This window comes from Lipotes vexillifer, unplaced genomic scaffold (assembly GCF_000442215.2).
Source record: "Lipotes vexillifer unplaced genomic scaffold, Lipotes_vexillifer_v1.1 scaffold2519, whole genome shotgun sequence".
Lineage (NCBI taxonomy): Eukaryota > Metazoa > Chordata > Mammalia > Artiodactyla > Lipotidae > Lipotes > Lipotes vexillifer.
Genome location: NW_006775705.1, coordinates 92599 through 114873, shown reverse-complemented (window position 1 = coordinate 114873; position 22275 = coordinate 92599). Strand labels below are relative to the sequence as shown.

General features: G+C 34.0%; 1 protein-coding gene across 3 annotated transcripts in view; it reads right to left on the bottom strand.

Annotated features, from left to right (window-relative positions):
• Positions 1-22275, bottom strand: part of LOC103073643 (disintegrin and metalloproteinase domain-containing protein 2-like) — a 95409-nt gene continuing 73134 nt past the window's right edge. The window contains exons 17-23 of one of the 3 annotated variants that reach the window (XM_007450160.1): positions 16730-16835; positions 10045-10228; positions 5691-5768; positions 5335-5467; positions 1940-2099; positions 700-763; positions 1-291 (exon numbers count right to left, since the gene is read on the bottom strand). In XM_007450160.1, coding sequence (XP_007450222.1) covers positions 730-763; positions 1940-2099; positions 5335-5467; positions 5691-5768; positions 10045-10228; positions 16730-16835 — 695 coding nt within the window. In that variant the 3' untranslated portion in view covers positions 1-291; positions 700-729. Of the gene's footprint in view, positions 292-699; positions 764-1939; positions 2100-5334; positions 5468-5690; positions 5769-10044; positions 10229-16725; positions 16836-22275 lie in introns of those variants that run through there. The other 2 variants (XM_007450161.1, XM_007450162.1) reach the window with 2 other exon arrangements.

Genomic DNA, 22275 nt, shown 5'->3' with positions numbered 1-22275 from the left:
TTTAATCATGGTATTGCATGTATTATACACTTTCCTTACCTCATGCCTACTCATTAACAGTTACTGCTTTCTAACAGAATTAATATGAGGTAACTTTAAAAATAAGAAAATGTAATATAAAAACTCATAAACATGCATTCCTTGCAAATAAGTTATTTGTGGTATTATATGAAAACTTTTATCTTTTCTTGACAGATGAAAGACATAATTCACAGGTTTTGAATCCCAGGTCATTAGGCAAGGCATGTATGCTTTCTTTTCCATTTTTCCTGTCCATCAAAGATAATTACTCTGGTAGAATAAATAAAGGGGGAAAAGTCACCTGTATGATCAATCAAGTTAAAAGTGATGATTAATTCAACAAATGGCATGAGGGTACACTTATTTTGAAGTAGAGTTCTATCATGTATCAATAATTTATTTGTAACCAACATTTTGAATACACAAATGCTAAAGAATTAAGCATTATTAGAAAAAAAGAGGAAAGATAGCACTCCAAGACATATTTTAGGTGACAGATTTACCATGTCTATGATATAGCTTACAATATTGAAAAATTTGCCTCAATTTGATTTTTATTATATGCAGCTATATTACTATCTTCATTTAATACACATCTATATTATTTCTATCTATCTAATACGTTGAATTTTCTGTTTGTCTGTTTCTTCCTCTCATCCTAAAATAGTTGATACTTACTATGATACCATGGATTCTTTGTTTTCCAGGCTAATCTTTGGTCTCACTCTCACTTTCCACTTGCCTATATATTTAAAAATAAAAAGAATCATTTAAAATTGTATTCTCCTCAAAGATGGTTCTACAAAACTCTGTACCATTTATCAGTATTGAAATAGTTTTGAATCCCTGTCTGAGATCTGGGAGCAGTCACTACTTAAGAATATCTTACCACCGAGAGCACCTCTTAACTGGTAAGAAAGACTAATATGGGAAAAAGCAAAGTAATATAAGTTTATCTGGAAATGAACTCAGATCATATTTATATCCATGACATTATTAGCTAAATAGTTTTTACACTTTTTTTACCATTCATATTCTGCCCAGTTTTTCCACAATAAAGTCATCTAATATAAGAAAATTCCTATAATATGTTTATATATTATCTGAATTATGTGACTATTTTATGTGTTACATATTACTTCAGCAATTTTACATAAACTTTTCAAAATATTTCTATGAAATATATTCTCTTTTAATTAGTATTATCAACTTTAAATACTTCAATAAAATTCTTTAAATATTTGAATAAAATTCATTTCATTTTAATTAGGATGGAGGGCATAGATGTAAAACTCAAAGGCAGAAATTATTTTATAGCAATTTCCATGAAAGGAAATAAACCAATTTTAATATTTATTTTATTCTTGAAGCATATTTTCAGATATTTATAAGGTTATTTAATTTAAAAAAGTTTTTTCTGTAGATTAGCCATGTCTATATCTAGATTTTTCAGTTTTACTATTATATATTAATTTCTAACCTTTCCCAACTCTGCCTGCCTCTCAATTTATTTAAGTGCCTTAAAGCTTAACTACTCTCCTAAATTTCCATGTTATGTTTTAATAAAATAGTGTATGCAAAATTCTTTGAAATATATAAATATTAAAAAGTAAAGTAATAATATTTAATACATATTTAATAATTAAGATCAAATAGTAAAAGGAGGTAGATAAACACTAAATAGAAATCATTTCTACTTAAATTTAACCTTAACACAGTCCAAGTTATTTTAAGATTAAAGAAATTTATTATTCATTATATCGATCATTAATATATTACATATTAAATTTCCATATAAAGTTAAATATATAATCGGAACTCTTACTAGTTATATCACCATAATGTTATTTATTGATAAGTTACTATGTAGGCCAACTAATTACAAAAGTAATGAATCTTAAATATGAAATTAATATACTCATCGCTTGTATAGTCCTCAGTTCTCCATTTTTTCCTTTGGAAATAAACTTTTACCAGTGTAGCAATCAGTACACAGAGAATAATGAAAAAAGGAATGACTAAGAAAAATGGCCATCTCGTAGGTGTGGAATAGTAAACATTCTCAATATAGCGCCTGTCTAGGAGAGAAAACACCAGTGATTTGAAAGCAACTACCAGGGATATAGCAAAACCATTTCTGCATTTTAATATGACTATTAGAATAAAATGTTTAAACACTTAATTATTTTATAATTAACATATTTTATATGAAGTGGATAAGTTGACATCATCAGTGCTCAAAGTTAGACTCTTCTCTTACATAATAGTCCTATATTCCTTGCTTGTTTATTAAGAACCTTCTATTCCATGTAGTCTCTTTTCAGATCTGTCTCATAATACAGATGAAAGGAATTATAGTGTGATCCCAGGAAGAACTGAATTTTCCCTCAATACTCAATTTATTTTTGTAAGAAATATTGCATACGTAATAGCATTTCAGTGAAGTCCAAATTCTTTTCTTTTATTGCATTGGTATTTATTTTCATGTTTCATCTAAGAAATTAATTGCTTAGCTCAAGGTCATGTAGACAGTTCCTGTGTTTCTTTCAAGAATAGTTTTAGCTTCTACATTTAGATTTATCGTCTATCACACATGAATTGTGAAGTAAGTTGTAATTTTGAGATTCATTGGCCTTATGTGGATATTCAGTTGTTAGAATACAATGTTTTGAACTGACTTTCCTTTCCCGTTGAACTATCTTTGTACTTTTCTTGATTACTGTAACTATATACTAAATCTATATTATTCTAAATTTAATATAAGGCAAATAGACTAAGTTGTCCTTCTTTGTTGTACTTTTTCAGAGCTCTTTCACTATTCTAAGCACTTTTGTGTGTATTTTAGAATCAAATTGTTGATATCTAAAATGTTGCATGCTTTTATGATCGGTTATTTTTATCTATAGATTTAATTTGGTGAGAATTGACATCTTGGCAATAATAAACTTTCCAATAGGTGAGCATGGCATATTTCTCCATTTACTTGTATGTTTAGCATCTATCTGCATTTTTGTTTGTTTCAGTCTCGCACATCTTTTGTTAAACTTATTCCTAATATTTTATATTTTGATAGTATTGTAGATGGTACTGATTTTAAGTTGGTTTTCATTTACTGCTGCTAGCATATAGCAGTGCTATCCACTTTTAAACATTTTCTTTGACCTTTCGAAAGCTTTTTATTACTTCTAGAAGTATTTTTCTAGGGTCCTTAGGATTTTTGATGTAATTAATCATATTGTCTTCAGTCTAATTTCATCCTTTCTAATCTTCATGCTCCTGATTTTTTGTTCTTTACTTATTGCACTGGCTAGGACTTAGGGTAAAATATTGACATGGTGAGAGCAGACTTCATTGCCTTGCTCTCAAATTTTGGAAAAAACAGTGTATTTTATCATGAGATATATTGGCTAAAATTTTTTTGTTGATGCTTTTTATCATATTGATGAAGTTTGCTTCTGTTGGTAGTTTGTTGCCTTTAAAAAATTCATAAATACGTGTTGAATTTTGTCAAATGACTTTTATGCATCAAAAGAGAAAATTATATACACTTAAAAAATTCTTAATTTGGTGAATTGCACTGATTGACTTTCAAATGAATGCTTACATTTATGTTTATGAAGTATATTGTTCTGTAAGTTTTTCTTTGTTAACTTTCTTTCTGGATTTGGCATCAGAGATATATTTTCCTCATACAGCGAGGTGACAGGAGTCACTTCCACTGCTACTTTTTAAAATGGTATCTCTTCCTTGTGAAAACTTGCCAGAATTAACCTGTGAAACCCTATACATCTGTATTTCTTTTTGCTGTTATTTTTGTTGGTGGTGATTTTCAAAAATCACAAATGCACAAATCATGAAGTTTGGGCTTCTGATTTCTTAGTTATACCCTATGATTTATAACTCCTTTTCCATAAGGAGTAGGTAGCCCTTATAACCCTTTTTATGTTAGAGTAGCTTTATCAGTCTGCTTTTACCCATAATTGATTAGGACTTGAAGAACATATGTATTATCTTGACCGTTTTCAGTCTGACTGATGTAATTCCTTAAAAACGTATGGATTTCTTGTGTATTAAATAAAAATACACCCCATTAAATGAAACCACACCCACAAATCTTTTTTACATAAATCTGTCTATATTGGACTCTGGTGAGGCTGCTATAAAATAACCTATTTAACATTCATAGTAGCCTTATTGTTTGAGAGTTTTAAGAGGCAGTCCAGTACAATACTTAGAAGGCTTTTTTGTATATTGATAGATGAAGGTGTCTAAGAGGCATTACTTTAAGTTTTTCTGAGGTCTTAACAGAGGGGTTTACATACGCTTGACAATTTTTATCTGAGATCAAATTTTATTGTTCAGTATCTCAAATTTAGCTGTTAGCCATTTCGGACGCGCAGGCTCAGCGGCCACGGCTCACTGGCCCAGCTGCTCCGCGGCATGTGGGATCTTCCCGGACCGGGGCACGAACCCGTGTCCCCTGCATCGGCAGGCGTACCCTCAACCACTGCGCCACCAGGGAAGCCCTAAATGTAGGTTTTTATATAAAAGAAATCTAGTCCTAAGCAACACTGGATCTGCCAGCTTGCTCTAAAATCCATCTCTACTTTGAACCAAAAAATGTCGAAAATTATATTTCCTAAGCTCCTTAACCTTTGGTCTTCTAGTTAGATTTGGCTAATGGGATTCACTGGATAAAATTTGGAGGGCAAGAAGACAGAAATTGCCATGGTATTTAACCCTCTCTGTCTCCAACATCTGCAATTGTGTCCCTGTATCCTCTACACCTTCACCTCATGCTGGAGAGTACCTCTACCTGTGTTCTAGAACCTAGTATATAGCCCTGACCACAGTTACATGTCATGCGAGATGGCTTAGATTCTGGTTCTAGTAATAACATCTCCATTTATTGTGCTTTTAGCCCTAAGCAGTGGTAGTGGATTCCTGTGTTGCTAATCTCTGGTTGCCTCACTGTTCTCTGATTGGCTTTTATCTCTGCCGTTATGTGTTACCCCATGCCTTGTATTGAATTCCTTCTGTATGAAAGGCTAAAGTGATTTCTATTTTCGTGCCTGGGCCTTTACTGACATACCTTATTTATAACATATATTTAATATGTTATAACACATTAGTCTCTGGAAGGAAAACGTAAATTAAATAGCCATATATGGTGTATTGTTTTATGTCCAAACATAATCTAAATATAAATTGGTAGACAAAATACTTATTTTATTAAATTTAATACATGAAAATGTTATTTTAATTATAATTTCACTTGAAATCAATATCAATCAAGTATCAATCAATACTTACCAGGTAGGCCTGGTACTGAGGGTGGAAAGTTGCCACTGTCAATACTCCCACCTTCCCATGACTCTAGTGAAACTTGGCAATTTGGAGGTAAATATGTAGGGTTACAGTGACAGTGTCTTTTATTATTACATAGCTGAAACAGGAGAAATATCATCTTATAAATAGCTAAAATTATTTGTGTTCACTTAAAATTTTGAAATAATAGCTAGGTCAGATAAGGCTGATTTTCTTACACGGTTTATGAGTATGACTGTGTGTGTGTGTGTGTGTGTGTGTGTGTGTGTTTAGCTGTGCGTTTGCTTTCCAAATATCAGTCTCAATGATTTCTATTCTTGTCTTATAGTGCTGATACTTACACCTTGATTGTGGCATTTTTCTGGAGTACAGTCATAATTCAAGAATGAAGAATCTACACATTTCTTATTCTTGCAAACCTAAAAAGGAGATATCCCAAAGTAAGTTAACTGTACCACCATCTGTATTTGGCCTCTAATTAAAAGGATTCCTTATTATACTGACATAAGAGGTATTCATTTAATAATAAATATTAATATACTAACAATAAGTGATTAATTCATAGTGGTACTATGTTTTCAGCACTAGATGAGACTGATTATCTGAAAGTAAATAAAACAATAAAAGCATCTTCCCTGCTTATACTGGGATAGGAAGTACAGACATGAAATAAGTAACAGTAAAGGTAAATGTGTAATAAATACTATAATGAAATAGTTTTATGAAATAATAAAAACACAGAATTTATCTAATATATGAGGACAGTGAAACTTTTTTATTGAGCTCTGATGTTGAACATGACTTAATCAAGCATAGAAATGAAAGACAAAGTACTTATAGAAATAGAATAAATATTCAAAATGACCCTATATCATATCAATTATGAAACTGTTAAGAAATATTTAGGGAAGTGCAGTTGTTACACAAAGAACAGCCATTCAAACGTTAATTAACTAAATATTTGAGTCTTACGATGTGCCTGGCCCTGAGAACACAGCAGTGAACAACAACAACAACAAAACTCATATTGCAGTAAAAGATATAGAAACACACGCACAACAAAAAATCTATACATGATGTGACAGAGGTTATTATGGAGGGTTTTTCTGTGTCTTATAGTCTTAATCAGAAAATTGGTCTATAACCTATAAGCAGTTGGTGTTTAGAGATTTAATTGGAAGATGGAAAGCTGACAGAAGGAGGTTTTGAAAAAGAGAATGTAAAAGGCAAGAGAAAATATAGAAAGACAAACTAGAATAACATTACAGTAGTCCAGAAAAATGACAACCATAGAGTGAAATTGAGTGGTGGTGGTGTTGATGAAAAACAGTGGTTGTGTTTGAGGCAGAGTTAAATAGTTTGATCCACCTAAGTTTAGTGGTAGATTGTATATAAAGGATGAAAAGAGAGATGGGGCAATGACACCAAGGTCTCTGGTATGTCTAACTTTCTTGGTTGTGGTACAAGTAATGGAATAAGAAAGCTAAGCATAAAGCTCAGAAGTTCAGAAATATTATTTTTTGAGACTTCTTTTTACTCGTAATATCAAATAATACTACGCACTTGAGATGAAATAAAAATTACTTTTAGGCACAGAAAATGTGAGACAATGTGATTCCACAAAAGTAACCAAAACCTGGAGCCAGCATTCCTCCCATGGTCATCAAAGGCTAAGGATGTAGTATTTAAGTGATTCTATGCACCGTACACCAGTGACAGAATTAAAAAAAGGTTTTACCAAATCCTGAAAATATAATCTGGAGTGAGACATCAGCACAGTGGTGCACTAGGAAGCCCCAAGTCTTGTTCTCCTTTAGAGATCCTAGAAGAAGAAGATGAAGGAGGAGGAGGAGGGGGAGGGGGAGAAGAACTGGCTAAAGCAACCCCTAGGAGCTCTGAAGCCGTCAAAGGTCTACTGCAGCTAAGCAAATGCCCAAACAAACAAACAAAAAGCCACAATCAAAATGTTAGAAAGTTTTGTAGTGTTTTGCTCAAACCTCATCCCACTACTTTTTGGGCATGCCATACCTTGGTCTGGAGGAGACAGCAGCTGAGTTTCCAATTCCCTCCCTTGAACTGAATGGAGTAGAGGACACCTTATTTTCAATATTCTAACCTGTCTGGGAACTGCCTGAAGACTGGTTTCTGTTCCACCTAATTCAGATCTCAGATGGACACTGCTCAGGAAAACTGCAGGGAAATTAAGACTTGTAGACATTTGGAGCAGAGAGAATGGGTGGAAACATACAATAGACCATCTAAGTCTCCAAGGCAACCCTGGCATTAGACTATTTGGAAAAATAAGACATTAAAAAAACATACATGTATGTGGGGAATAAGAAAAGCCACAAAAAGACCCAGGAAAGATGCATATTCACAAAGATCTCAGAGACCACAAGCTTTCTCCTCAGGCTACTCCCAAGGCTCAGAGCACACCCAAGAAATTAGAAAAGGACTATGCTGGCACAGAGCCAGACTGCAAACAGTGGGAGAAATGGCTGTTTTTCAAAAGTCCGATTTTCAACAAAAAAAAATCACATGCTATAAAAAGAAACAGGAGAAAAAGGAGGAAAGAATATGCAATGGAGATAAGACAGTGTCACCAACAAGTGGTGCTGGGAATACTGGACAGCCACATGTAAAACAATAAGATTAGAACAATCCGTCAAAACATTTACAAAAATAAACTCAAAATGGTTTAAAGACCTAAATGTAAGGCCTGTAACCATAAGACTCTTAGAAGAGGACATAGGTGGGATACATTTTGACATAAATTGTAGCAGTATTTTCTTGGATCAGTCTCCTAAGACAAAAGAAGTAAAATCAAAGCTAAACAAATGGGATCTAATTAAACTTAGAAGCTTTTGCACAGCAAAGGAAACTATCAACAAGACAAAAAGAAACCTATGGAATCGGAGAAAATATTTGCTAATTATGCAACTAACAAGATGTTAATATCCAAAATATATAGACAGCTCATTCAACACAATATCAAAACAAAAACAAAACAGTTAAACCGTGGGCAGTAGACTGAATAGACATATTTCCATAGAAGATATAAAGATGGCCCACGGGCTCATGAAAAGATGTTCAACATCGCTAATTATTAGAGAGATGCAAATCAAAACCACAATGAGGTATCACCTCAGACCTGTTTGAATGGCTCTCATCAAAAAGTCTACAAATAACAAATATTGGGGAGAATGTGGAAAAAAGGGAACCCTTGTACACTTCTGCTGGCAATGCAAATTGGTACAACCACTATGGAAAACACTATGGACGTTCCTTAACAAAGTAAAAATAGAGCTTCCCTGGTGGCGCAGTGGTTGAGAGTCTGCCTGCCGTTGCAGGGGACACGGGTTCGTGCCCCGGTCCGGGAAGATCCCACATGCCGCAGAGCGGCTGGGCCCGTGAGCCATGGCCGCTGAGCCTGCGCGTCTGGAGCCTGTGCTCCGCAACGGGAGAGGCCACAACAGTGAGGGTCCACGTACCACAAAAAAAAAAAAAAGAAAAAAAAAATCATAACAAAAAAGTAAAAATAGAATTACCATACAACCCAACAATCCCACTCCTGGGTGTACATCTGGAAAAAAGAAAGATACTAATTCAAAAAGATACATGTTCCCCAATGTTCACAGCAGCACTATTTACAATAGTCAAAACTCAGAAGCAACTCAAGTGCCCATCAACAGACTATTGCATTTAAAAATGTGATTTTTAAATATATATATGTGTGTGTGTATATATATATATATATATATATATATTTATAAATTTATATAATGGAATATTACTCAACCATAAAAAAGAATGAAATACTGTTTTTGCAGTAATGTGGGTGGGCTTAAAGAAAATTATGCTTAGTGAAGTCAAAGAGAAAGTGAAATACTATATGATATCACTTATATGTGGAAACTTAAAAAGAATGCAAAGGAATATATATATGCAAAACTGAAACAGATATAGAAAACAAACCTATGGTTGCCAATGGGGAGATCAAAGTGGGGAGGGACAAATTAGGGGTATGGGATTAACAGATGCAAAGTGGTATCTATAAAATAGATAGGCAACAAAGATATACTGTATAGCACAGGGAATTATACCCATTATCTTGTAATAACCTATAATGGAATATAATCTGCAAAAATACCGAATCACTATGCTGTACACCTGAAACTAACACAATATTGTAAATCAATTATACTTCAAATAATAAAAAGAGTTGATGGAGGGTTCATGAAAATGGAGAGTAGTTATATCTCAGATTTATGTGCCTTTGATTGATTTTTCCTTTACTCTGTGAATCCTTTATTATTTTCATCACTAAAATGGGCATATGTTACTTTAACTGCTATTTTAAATAAGTATATCCAAATATAATTCATGACATTAAAAATACTCCCTGTGAAACATGAGATAATTAATAAAACAGTTAATGAACTGTATGATTCTTGATTCAGTTAATACATGTGACATCCATGAAAAAAGTACTAAATAGCCAATGAAATATTCATAGTGATAATATCTATGCATGAATGCAGGTTATATTTTTTCTTTTAAAAATTTTCTCATTTTCAAAACTTTCTACTTTCTTATTTTTTGAAATTAAATGTGCTCTTAAATTATGAGAAAAATACCAAATATGCATTTAAAATTTGAAATTAGGAAATTAGTTAGTGATAAAAGACTACATACCTTATTTAGACCACAAACAGTTCCATCTTTTACCCACATGTTTCCGCTGTTTTTATCATCATATGCATATTCCAGTCCAATGCAGATGTGTCCATCTATGTTGCTATACAAAACAGTGGCATTTGGAATATTAATTATAATTCCTTTGTCATAGGTACACAGTAATTTTCCACATCGCACATCCCTATAATTTACCAACAAATAAAAATCATTAGTTTTCAATACAGAGAAATATTAGAATATCATTTCTAAAGCAAACAGATTTAAATAAAGCATTAAGGGCTGCTAAAAGATGTATGCAATTAATTGCGCAACACCAAAAGATATGAGAGCCTTTCCTGCATTGTTAATAGTAACAACATCTTAGTAATTATGAACTACTTTCTATTTAGCCTTATCACTTTTTTGGTAACAATTCTTTATTCCTTTTTTGATCCTTAAACATGATTCCAAGCTTATTCTATTCTAAAAAATTAGTAAAATTTAAAAAATTACTGGTATGATTGGATTTCCTTTTCTGTTTTTCAAACATAATATGTACTCTCCACATCATGGGTCCCAAACTGACAAGACACTGAGGCATAGACTCAAGAAGCAGTACATGCAATAAATATTAACACTGAACCACTAAGATACATCACAATGATAGTGCATAAATCACAGACAAAATCATGAAAGTAACAAGAAAATAAAAAAGCATTAACAACAAAAGAACAGTAATACAACTTAAGACTGACTTTCCAAGAGAAATAGTGGAGATCAGATTATTGAATGACAGACTCAAAGGTGAGACAAAATTTCTAGTGTCTTCGCATTTTGTAGGTAGAGAAAATATCTTTCAAAAGGAAATATGGCATTTTCAGACAATAATTAATAAAATTTATCAACAGACGCCCCAGACTAAAGAAAATGTAAACTGAGTTCTTCCCATTGAAGGAAATTTATCTTAGATGTAACTTGTAGAAGTACAAAACATATATAGCTTTTTATCAGATTGAGGGTTTCTTTCTATTCCTACTTAGATGAGAGTGTTTGTCATGAGTCAGTTCTAGGATTTGTGATAAATCAGGCACAAAATAAATTGTGTAGTTAAATCTTAACGAGGGGGGTAGGAGAGAGAGAAGATATAGGTAAATTATCTGCCCCCCAAATAAGTATAAAACTGTGCAAATTTGTCACAACAAACATTTCAGGGCTATGGAAACTGATCAAAAGCAAACAACAAATCGAGAAGCATTTATGTAAAGTTGCCATAAAATCAGTAATAATAGTGAAAGGCTGTGGTCCTCTTGCCTGGGTCTGCTTCCATGCACTCTTTCAGCTGTCGTTTCACCAGGGCAAGGCTGGCCATTAAAACCAATAAATTCAGTGCCAGAGGGATCATCTTTGATTTGGTGCAGAGAGCAAAAAGTCTCACCCAGCAGCATTTTGAGTAAAAGTAGCAAATATAGTAGGGAATGAATGTAAAACCAGCAGCACTGTTAGCCCAAGACTGAGGTCACAGTTGAGATTCGGGACGGAGTAGCTAGAAATTGGAGCCATGATTCTGGAGAGAGCAGTTCCATAACGGCTGGCTGTCAGCTCTCCTTACATCACATCTCTAGCTGGCTATGAGGCTCCATGTATGTGCAGGGAGACTTCACAAGCCTCTATTTGTTATAAAGCAGAAACTAACACACCATTGTAAAGCAATTATACTCCAATAAAGATGTTAAAAGATAATAATAATAAAATAAAATAAAATAAAGGGGGGAAACACAGAAGCTTCTCAAAGGACACAGAGAAAGCATTTCATAAACTCCAGCACTGAACCATGATGAACTGTCTCATCCAGCTAGGAACAGACAGAAACTTCCTCAAATTGATAAAGCTGTATGTGTAACCTACTAGTAGTATCATGGATAAAGTAGAAAGACTGAATGCTATCACCCTACAATCAGGAACAAAACAAACATTTCTGCTTTTATCACTTTTATGCAATGAGGCAAAGATTTCTTAGGAATTGTACCAAAAGCAAGATCTATAAAAAAAATGAAGGAATAAGTTGGTCTTCGTCAAAATTAAAATCTTTTGATCTTCAAAAAGTTTTCATTAAGAAAAGATAGACCTAGATAATATATTTACAATTCATATATCTGATAAAGATTCTATTTTGATATGTAAAAGAATTTTCACAATTCAGTAATGACAACAAAACCCAATTTAAACATGGGCTATAGATCTACCAAGACATTTTACCAAAGAAGATATACAAATGCCTTATAATCACATGAAAGGGTGGTAATTTCATAAATCAGTAGGTAAATGCAAATTAGAGCCAGAGTAAGATACCTTTTTAGAATGACACACAAACAAACAAGGAAACAAAAAGTCATGACAATATCAAATGTTGGTGATGTAGAGAAGGTTGTAGAGAAGGTAGAACTCTGAAACATATTTTCTGGAAATGTAAAATGGTACAGTAACTCTGGAAAATATTTGGGAAGCTTCTTAAAATGTTGAACATATACCTGCCATGTGACCCAGCAATTCTACTTCTAAGTGTGCATCCAAGTGAAATTTTAAAATGTGTCTACATAAAGACTTGCACCTTCACACTTGTTATATCCCAAGAGAAACAAATACATGGCTTTACAAAGCAAACAAAATACTGCACAAGAATGTTCACAGCAGCATTGTTCTTGATTTTTTTATTGAAGTATAGTTGATTTACAATGTTGTGTTAATTACTGCTGTACAGCAAAGTGGTTCAGTTATACATATATATATTCAATGTTCTTTTCTATTATGGTTTATCATAGGATACTGAATATAGTTCTCTGTGCTATACAGTAGGACCTTGTTGTTTATCCGTTCTCTATATAATAGCTTACATCCACAGCAGCATTGTTCTTAATGGCCTTAAACTAGAAACATTCTAAATGCCCATTAACTGGTACATAATTTTAAAATGTTTATATCCACACCATATAATATTACCCAGTAATAAGAAGCTACAAACTACTGATATAGGCTACAAAATGGATGAATCTCAAAAACATAAGTAAAAGAAACCAGACAGAAAGATTACATATTAGAGGGCTTCCCTGGTGGCGCAGTGGTTGAGAGTCTGCCTGCCGATGCAGGGGACGCGGGTTCGTGCCCCAGTCCAGGAAGATCCCATGTGCCGCGGAGCGGCTGGGCCCATGAGCCATGGCCGCTGAGCCTGCGCATCCGGAGCCTGTGCTCCGCAACGGGAGAGGCCAGAACAGTGAGAGGCCTGCGTACCTCAAAACAAAAAAACAAAAAAACAAAAACAAAAAGGCAACCTTCTGAATGGGAAGAAGATATTTATAAAGGGGTTAATATCCAAAATATATAAAGAACTTATACAACTCAATAAAAAAACAGCCTCCCCAAATCAATTAAAATATAGGCATAGGACCTGAATGGACATTTTCCCAAAGGCATACAGGTGGCCAACAGGTACATGAAAAGACATTAAACATCACTAATCATGAGGGAAATGCAAATCAAAACTGCAATGAGATATCATCTCATACCTGTCAGAATGGCTATTATCAAAGAGACCAAAAAAAAAAAAAAAATACAAGCGTTGGTCAGATGTGGGGAAACTGTAGTAAAGTGTCGGTATGAATGTAAATTGGTACAGCCAAATGGAAAACAGTATGGACTTTCCTAAACAGAAAAAATTAAAGTAGAACTACCATAAAATCCAACAATTCCACTCCTAGATATTTATCTGAAGAAAATGAAAACATTACTTCAGAGAGATATATGTACCCCAATGTTCATAGCAGTATTATTTAATATAGCTAAGATATGGAAGCAACCTAAGAACCCAGCATTGGATGAATGGATAAAGATGTGAGATATATTTATATTATTTGTATATTATATATGTAATAGAGTATCACTCAGCCTCAAATAAAAATGAAATGTTGCCATTTGCAAGAACATGGGTGGACCTGGATAGTATATTGCTTCATGCTTCGTGAAATAAATCAGACAGAGAAAAACAAATATTGTGTATTTTTACTTACATGTGGAATCTAAAAATAAAACAAACAAATATAACAAAACAGAAACAGACTCAGATACAGAGAACAAACTAGTGGTCACCAGAAGGGAGAGGTGTACGGAAAGTACAAAATGGGTGAAAGGGATTCAGAGGTACACACTACCAATGGCAAAATAAATAAGCCAAAGGATGTAACATACAGCATAGGGAATATAGTCAGTATTTTATAATAACTTTGTATGGTGTGTAATCTATAAAAAATATTGGATCACTATGTTCTACCTCTGAAACTAATATAATGTTTTGTAAATTCTTATACAGAAAATCATAAATATATGCAAAGTTTCCATTATGTATTACTCATAGTATCCAATATAAAGTCAAAAAATTGCTATGCATGCCAAAATAGTTAAAATGTGATATAGGTGCAAATAAAGCACTAGATATCGATATCCAAATGATCCAGATATTGCAATTAGCAGAGGAGTACTTTATAGCAGCTAATATAAAAAGATCAATGATTTAAAAGAAAATATAATCATAACAGCTAGAAAGCTTCCTTTAGTCAGTATATGCCTTAGCAGTTATGAAACAAACTTTTGTGCTTCTGGGCTTGAGCATATGAAAAAGCAACTTATGAATGTAAGATGTATTTTGTATATATTTGTGGTGTCTGGAAATAAAATTATCACTATAAGTTCACATTTTAAAAACAGAGATATAATACGTGGATATAGAAATAAATGTGATACATGTATGTTCTAGCTTTGTTGTCTGAGAAGCCTTATAGATCATGGAAAATGGCAGAAATAAGCACACCTGGTTCTCATATGTTTACTAAATACTCTTCTCTACTAAAAGGAATCTGGGCTACTTAGAGAAACAGCTGAATCCAGAACAAGGGTAGGAAAAATATAACAGGGGCCTAAAACATCTTTTTTTGTGCTGGAAAAATGTGTAAGTTTTTAAAGTGTCATATAAACTTTTGAAAAGAACATTGTGGCCAGCTAAAAGAAACTCTCACTAGCCCAAATTGAGACAATTTGAAAAAGTAAGTGTTAAAATAAATGATAGTAATATATTCTATACTATTGAGTCAAATAACAATTGCTGAGTCTGAACTGACATAAATAAATACACAAACATAAATAAATAAATAAAAAGAATACTTCTTTCTACAATACATTTCTAGCTTAAAGGGCGAGGCAATAATGGAGTTAGAAAATCATCAATGAACCTTAATACTAGTGGGTGAAAGTTTGAAGAAGAGCAGGATATGTCCATGGTCTCAATATTAACTCTCCCCATATTAACACATTAAACACAAAAGAAAAGAGTAACTTTACAATAGAGACCTAAAGAAAATTAACGTTACCAAATAATTTAACTTAAAATATCCAACTTTGAGAGAAAATGGCATGTACCTTTTAAAAACTGCACTTGACAGTACAACACCACTTCAGTGGCAAGCTTGCCAAAATTTATGACATGAATCTAATGATGAAAAATATCAAACAAATCCAATTTGAGGAAAATATTACAAAATAATTGGCCTGTAGTATTTTTTTTAAAAAGAAACAGGAAAAGAAATGGAAACAAAAAGAATGTTCTAGATTAAAGTTTAACAAACTCGTGACTCTGGATTTGCTCCTGAACGACAAAAGACCTATAAATATTTTATTGAGATAATGAATGAAGTTTTATTGAGAACTGTGGTTGACAGCTACAATAGAGCCATTAAAAAAAAAACAAAAAACCTTTGTTCTCAAGAAAACACAATGATTTATTTAAGGATAATGAAACATAGTAACCAATTTACATTCAAATTGTTTAGGAAAATTGTTTTGAAGGGAGGAAAGGAGAGGAGAGTTAGAAAAACAGAAGGACAAAGCAAATGGGCAAAATGTAAACCACTGAGTAGAGGCTATATGGGAAGTCCTTTTGCTATTCATGCAAACAAGAAATTTTTTTACAGAATTTTTATTTTTGCTATCAAACCAAGTTTGAAATAGTATCAAAGTAAAATATTACAGTAACAGTAGCATTCTAGTTCTAGTATATATAATAATCATAGTAGTTAACAATTAACCCTCATATGTGTCAGTCCCATTCTAAGTGCTTTTCATAAGAGTATCTAAATTCCACACTGGCACAAGCCCAATGATGTTACTGAAATTGATATGCATATTTTACATATCAGAAAACTGAGGCACATGTCCAAAGTCACACAAGTAGGTAAGTATTGGGATTAGTATTTGAAACCAAGGTGTCTGCTTGTAGAATATATGTTCTTAAATACATTTCTTTACTTCCTGGATAGTAAAAATTCATGCATTTTTATTAGATCACTATGAAGAATGATCATCCTTTGTAAAATTAAAATGACAGCATGCAAAATAAAACTGATCAGTCCTTCTAACTAATGGGTAATTAATGTACCTATATGTAAATTAAATGCTCTGTGGGGTGGAACAAGGGATAGTTTGGATGTGTGAGAAAGATAAGTACAGATATTCTGTACTTGAGACATTTATAATTTGATTAAATATAGTCTTACTTCATGATCAAGTGACATTTCACTTACATGTAAAGTAAATTATCTCATGGTATTTTCAAATATAAAGCAATAAATAAAGTTTCTCAGATAGGTTTCCTAGAACATACTTAGGATTACACTGTGTGTACCCTGAAGCATTTGAGCCACAGTTCCCAGATGGATCAGTCTTAGAATTAAGTTGATCAAAACACTCTTGAGTACCAAAACCTGAACCTGAAAAATAAAAATTTGTGGTTAGTCATATTGAACTTACATTAATTTAAAATAATTAATGAATGCACTTAAAATTCTGAGATTGTTTACAATATTGCACAAAATAAGAGCATAATACAAAATTGAAAATAAAACCTAGTTTTAAAATCACAAAAAAGCTACTTCCATGAAATATTTAAATACTGAAAGCATCTTGTCTACTATCCAAACAGATGCCTTAGGATTAACTACAGTATACAGTTTATCTTCTAATTTTTAGTAAGTCTAGAAATATATAAGTATATAAGAAACTTTTTTAAACAAAAAATTGACTTATTGGTCAATAGTGTTTTCATATAAATGTGTTTTCAAGACAAATCATTAAAATAATATCTTATCTTTTTATCCTAATTTCCCCAGACCAAAAATTCTTGGAGTCACAACTGATTTATTTTCATATTTACTATTCAATCCACACACAGTATGTGTTTAATTCTCATAAGATTCAGTCTGCTTAAAGAGCAGTTTATTTATCATGACTCAATTAATTCTACTCTAATGGGAGGACTGAGCCAAAAACTTTTGATAGGAAGATTTAACTGTGAAGAAAAATGACAGAGCATAAGAGGACCCTCTGTGGACCCATCAGGATCTCAGTTGAAAGTCTTAGAGGCAGTAGTAAACTGAAAATAAGCAGTTGATTTTCATCCCGGAGGTCATTTGGAAACATAGCTATGTGAGAGATCAAAATTATAAGCTTAGCTAGGGAATCAGGCCATTGGACATAAATAAGGCCAAAGTTGGAGGATCTTTTACGACTATAGTGATAAAATTAGAGACTCAGGGGGCCTCAACATATAGTATAGTCCCCTCTTAAGACATTTTCCTGCTTCTAAACATGTGAAGAGAAGGAGATTAAAATATAAAGAGGTGACTTCCGGAAAGCAGAGCATATTTTTCTGCAGTTTCTGCATTGTGATTACATACCTGCCAGAGGAAGGAGTCTCAGTAAATATACGATCTCTCAGTTGAAAGCCCTGGAGAGTTATGCCCTAGAAACAAGAGTGAACTAGATATAGACTGAACCTAATCAAAACTCTAATTAAACGTTAACAGTTATTGGTTTCTGATTTAATTAAAGTGATTAGTCTCTTACTTCATATACTCAACAGAAGAAAAAGATGGATGTATCCATATAAGATTGCAGTGTCTATATGAGAGAAGCATGTAGAATGAAGACACAGTTTCTGTAAGTCAAAAATTGAAGATGAAGACAGTGAAAAAATTTTAACTAGGAATATGTCTTTATGTAAAATATTCAAGAAAAGATATAAAATAGAGACATCTACATGAAATTGAGTAGGAGAACCATGGTACATATATACTAAAATTAATTACGAGGGATATAAATCTTCAAGAAGGCAATGTATCAAAAATAAATAAATTGAAATAATTATGGAGAGACAGTTAAATATAAACGTAAATTGAAAGTTAAAAACCTGTATAATAATACAGTATTTACACCACAGTTCCAAGGCACTCAGGAACACTAAGCAGAATTACACGCACGCACATCCACACAAACACACATTCAAACATATAATATGAAGACTGCTACAAACCAAAGACCAAAAAATGTCTTCATGGCTCAAAGAGAAAAGAGACACAATATGACAGATTTTTCTTCAGAAATATGAAAGCCATATGACAGCGGAGTAACCTCTTTAAAATGCTGATGGAAATAGAGGTGGCAAAGTAGAAAGATGCCGAACTCACAACTTCCCACAAATACACCAAATCTACAGCTACACATGGAACAATTTCCAGTGAAGAAAACCTAAAAACTGGCGGAGTGACCACTTCACACTGAGCCAACAAGAGGAAAGCTACACTGAAGCAGGTAGGCAAGGCTGAGACACCATCCTGCTGTAAACCCATCCTGGCAATGGCAATCCACAGTTGGGAGGGAACTCAAAACGTGGAGCTCCTCCCTGAGGGGTGAAGTGTTTGGATCTCACATCAGGCACCACAACTTTTAAGACCTGCACCAGGAAGATGAGCCCCTAAAACATCCAGCTTTGATAACCAACAAGCACTCATGTCCACGAGACCCACAAGGCTATAGAGAACTGTGAAATTGTTCTGATGTGTGGTTTATGCTCAAGGGTCCTACAAGACTATAACTACAGGAGACAAGAGATCTTAACTGGCTACCACACCCAGGGCACAGCAAGAGGCAGCAGTCAGAGGAGCCCAGTCTTTCTGTGTAAGAGGCCTGTCAGCTTATCTCAGTAGCTGTGGCCTGAGGGGCAGGCTTCTAATGAAACCCATGTCTAAGGATCTGCCCTAACCCTTCACAGAGACTTTGGTGGGTGAGTGCTAGTGTCATGGTTCTCACCCTGCCATACTCCAGAGTGCCAGTATTTCCCAGAGGGGAGCCTTTACATGCATCTTGTGCTCTGGTTTTTATGTGTGGTGCTTCCCAGGGACACCCCTAGATCACCTGGCTCTAGTGGCCAGGGGCGTTTGCATTCCTGGGTCCCCTGGGCTGCTAACAATTAGAAGTTTTTAGCCCCAGGTCACAGCACAGACAGCAGGCTAAAATGCAGGATTAGTGTCGCTGTGAGAGAGACCTCTTTGCTTGTCCTGAAGCTCTGGCCTGAGGGGATGGCATCTGATTTGGGTATATAAAGATAATAAACAGGGTACAGGAGAAGATACTGTTTCTCTGGTGGAATCCTGGCTGATACAGTTGTTAAGACAGAGGGCTCAGTGCTGTATTAATTTGGGGATATTTTCATCTTTCCTCAGTGGCATGGTAGCCAAAAGCCAGCAGCCTTACAGCTAATGAAGAGGTCTGACCTATTTTGAGCTTTGTTAAAATCACCAGAGCACAGTCTGAACATTTTCCAAACTTTCACTTACCTAGAAGATCTCTGTTCCCAGGGTGATTTTGTTATTTGGTTTGAGTTAGAGCTCAGCTCAGTGGGAAAAAGAGCCTTCCACTCAGGGAATTACTGAAATAATAGCAAGATGACAGCAGCATTACAGCAGTTGAGGCAAACAAGAGCCTGCTGGGAATTTAAAAGGAAACCTTGGAGAGCTAGATGATCATAAGGGATGTTGAAAAGCTTAACACATAACTGGGTCTAAAAAGATGTACACACGCCAAGAACAATCCTGAGGAAGAGAAGTCTCCAGTCACTCTTCTCTGGATTATATTTAGGTCCTGAACAAGCAAGAAGTGAAAGCTAGGGCGGTTTTGCAAACTGCCTGAAGCTTGAAGCTATCCTTGGCATAGGGTAGAAAATAAAGAGTCAAGGCATTGAAGGGTATCTGATGGGTTATTGGCTTGGCACTAAATTGTACTAATTTGGAGTTATCCCTAGGAAGCCTGGCTTAAAAATAAAAACAAGAACTTGGGAGAAAAAACAACAACAACAAACTATCAGTGGAACTATCAGAACTCAGTGGATGCACACAGCACAGAATACAGAACCGGAAAAATTAGTCCAGGAAAGTCACTAAACAAATAAGCAGTATGACAAACAACAATAAACCTTAGAGAAATCTGAATCAAAATTGTTCAAATATATTGTCTAAAATTTCTAGTTTTTTTTTAAATTTACACTATATGCAAAAAAATGAAATTATGCTACATACCCAGAAAAAAAAAAAAGCCAACAGAAAATGTCCTCAGAGATACCCAATTTTGAATCCAGTAGACAAAGACTTAAATTAGCTATTACAAATATGTTCAAGTTACAAATATGTTCAAGTCACTAGGGGAAACCATCTCTTAAAAACTAAATGGGAAATACTAATATAGACTTTTAAATAAAAAAGGGAACCAAATATAAATTCTGAAGTTGAAAACTGTATTAACTAAAATGAAAAGCTTCACTACAGAAATTTAAAAATCAATAGATTTAATCTGGCAGGTTTTATTGACCCGAAGATAGGTCAATGGAGATTATCTAGTATGAGGAAAGAAAGAAAATCAAATGATGAAAATAGTTTCATGGACCAGTGGGACAACATCAAGCGTATGAAATATTGGCATATAGGGATTCCAAAACTGAGGAAAAAACAGAAAAGGGCAGTGAAATATTTTAAGAAATAATGACTGAAAGCTTTTCAAATTTAATGTATACCTATATCTATATTTTTACAAGAAGATTTTTTTAAAAACTCCACATGGAATAATCTTAAAGAGATCCACAGATCATGGTCAAATTGATTCCACTCTTCATTAAAGACAAGGAGGCCAGGTGACAGTAGGCTGATATCTATAGAGTTTTGAAAGGAAAAGACTAAGAATTCTATATTTGGCTAAACTCTCCTCAAAAACTTAAGGGAGAAATGATAGCATTCCAAGATAAACACAGTCAGAGAGAACTCATCTTTAGCAAACCAAGACCTACTAAAGTGCATCCTTAAGGCTGAAATCAAAGGACACTAGGAGGTAACCAGGATCTACATGAAGTAACACAATGCTAATATAGTAAACTATCAAATAAAGTAAAAGAAAATATAATAGATAGTATAAACATATCTATTGTTTGGACTCTCTTCTATAGAATTTAAAAGATAATTGCATAAAAACAATTATTATAAAACATTTTCATTAGGCTTACATAAAGATGTATGACAGAAATAAAACAAGGGATGGGGAAACAGGTATATATATGCTTTTTGTTTACTTTTGATATGAAGTTAATATTAATTGAATGTCTTAAGATAGTAATTGTAACACCCAAGCAAACCACTCAGAAATAACTAAATATATATAGTAAAAGAAACCACAGAGATTAAACTATTACACTAGAAAATATCTATTCAATACAAATGAAGAGGTTATTGAGGAATAGAGGGTAAAGTATAAGATATATTGAAAACACATAGCAAAATAGCAGATGGAAATATTACCTTACTTACATGAATAGATTAAACACTTCAATCAAAAAGAAGAGATTGACAGAATGTATTATAAGACATGATCCAACTATATGATGGTTGGAACAGTTAGGAAGATTGGGCAAGGCAGTGATCACCTAAGTCCAGTCAGGCAATTATACGGGCCAAGGCTGATGTACAGTTTTATTCTGGATTCACCTCGTTATCTTGGGTGTGACCCTTGTACCCTACCAACTGAGAGCCTTGCAAACATTTATCTTCTCTTCACTGAAAGTTTGCCAGGGATAAAATATGTCCTTTAGTCTCAGCATAGCTTCCTGGCCTACCAACACAGGCAGTTCAAAATGTAGTAAAAGGGGGCTTCCCTGGTGGCGCAGTGGTTGAGAGTTCGCCTGCCAATTCAGGGGACAGGGGGTTCATGCCCTGGTCCGGGAAGATCCCACATGCCGCGGAGCGGCTGGGCCCGTGAGCCATGGCCGCATCGCCTGCGCATCGCCTGTGCTCCGCAACGGGAGAGGCCACAACAGTGAGAGGCCCGCGTACC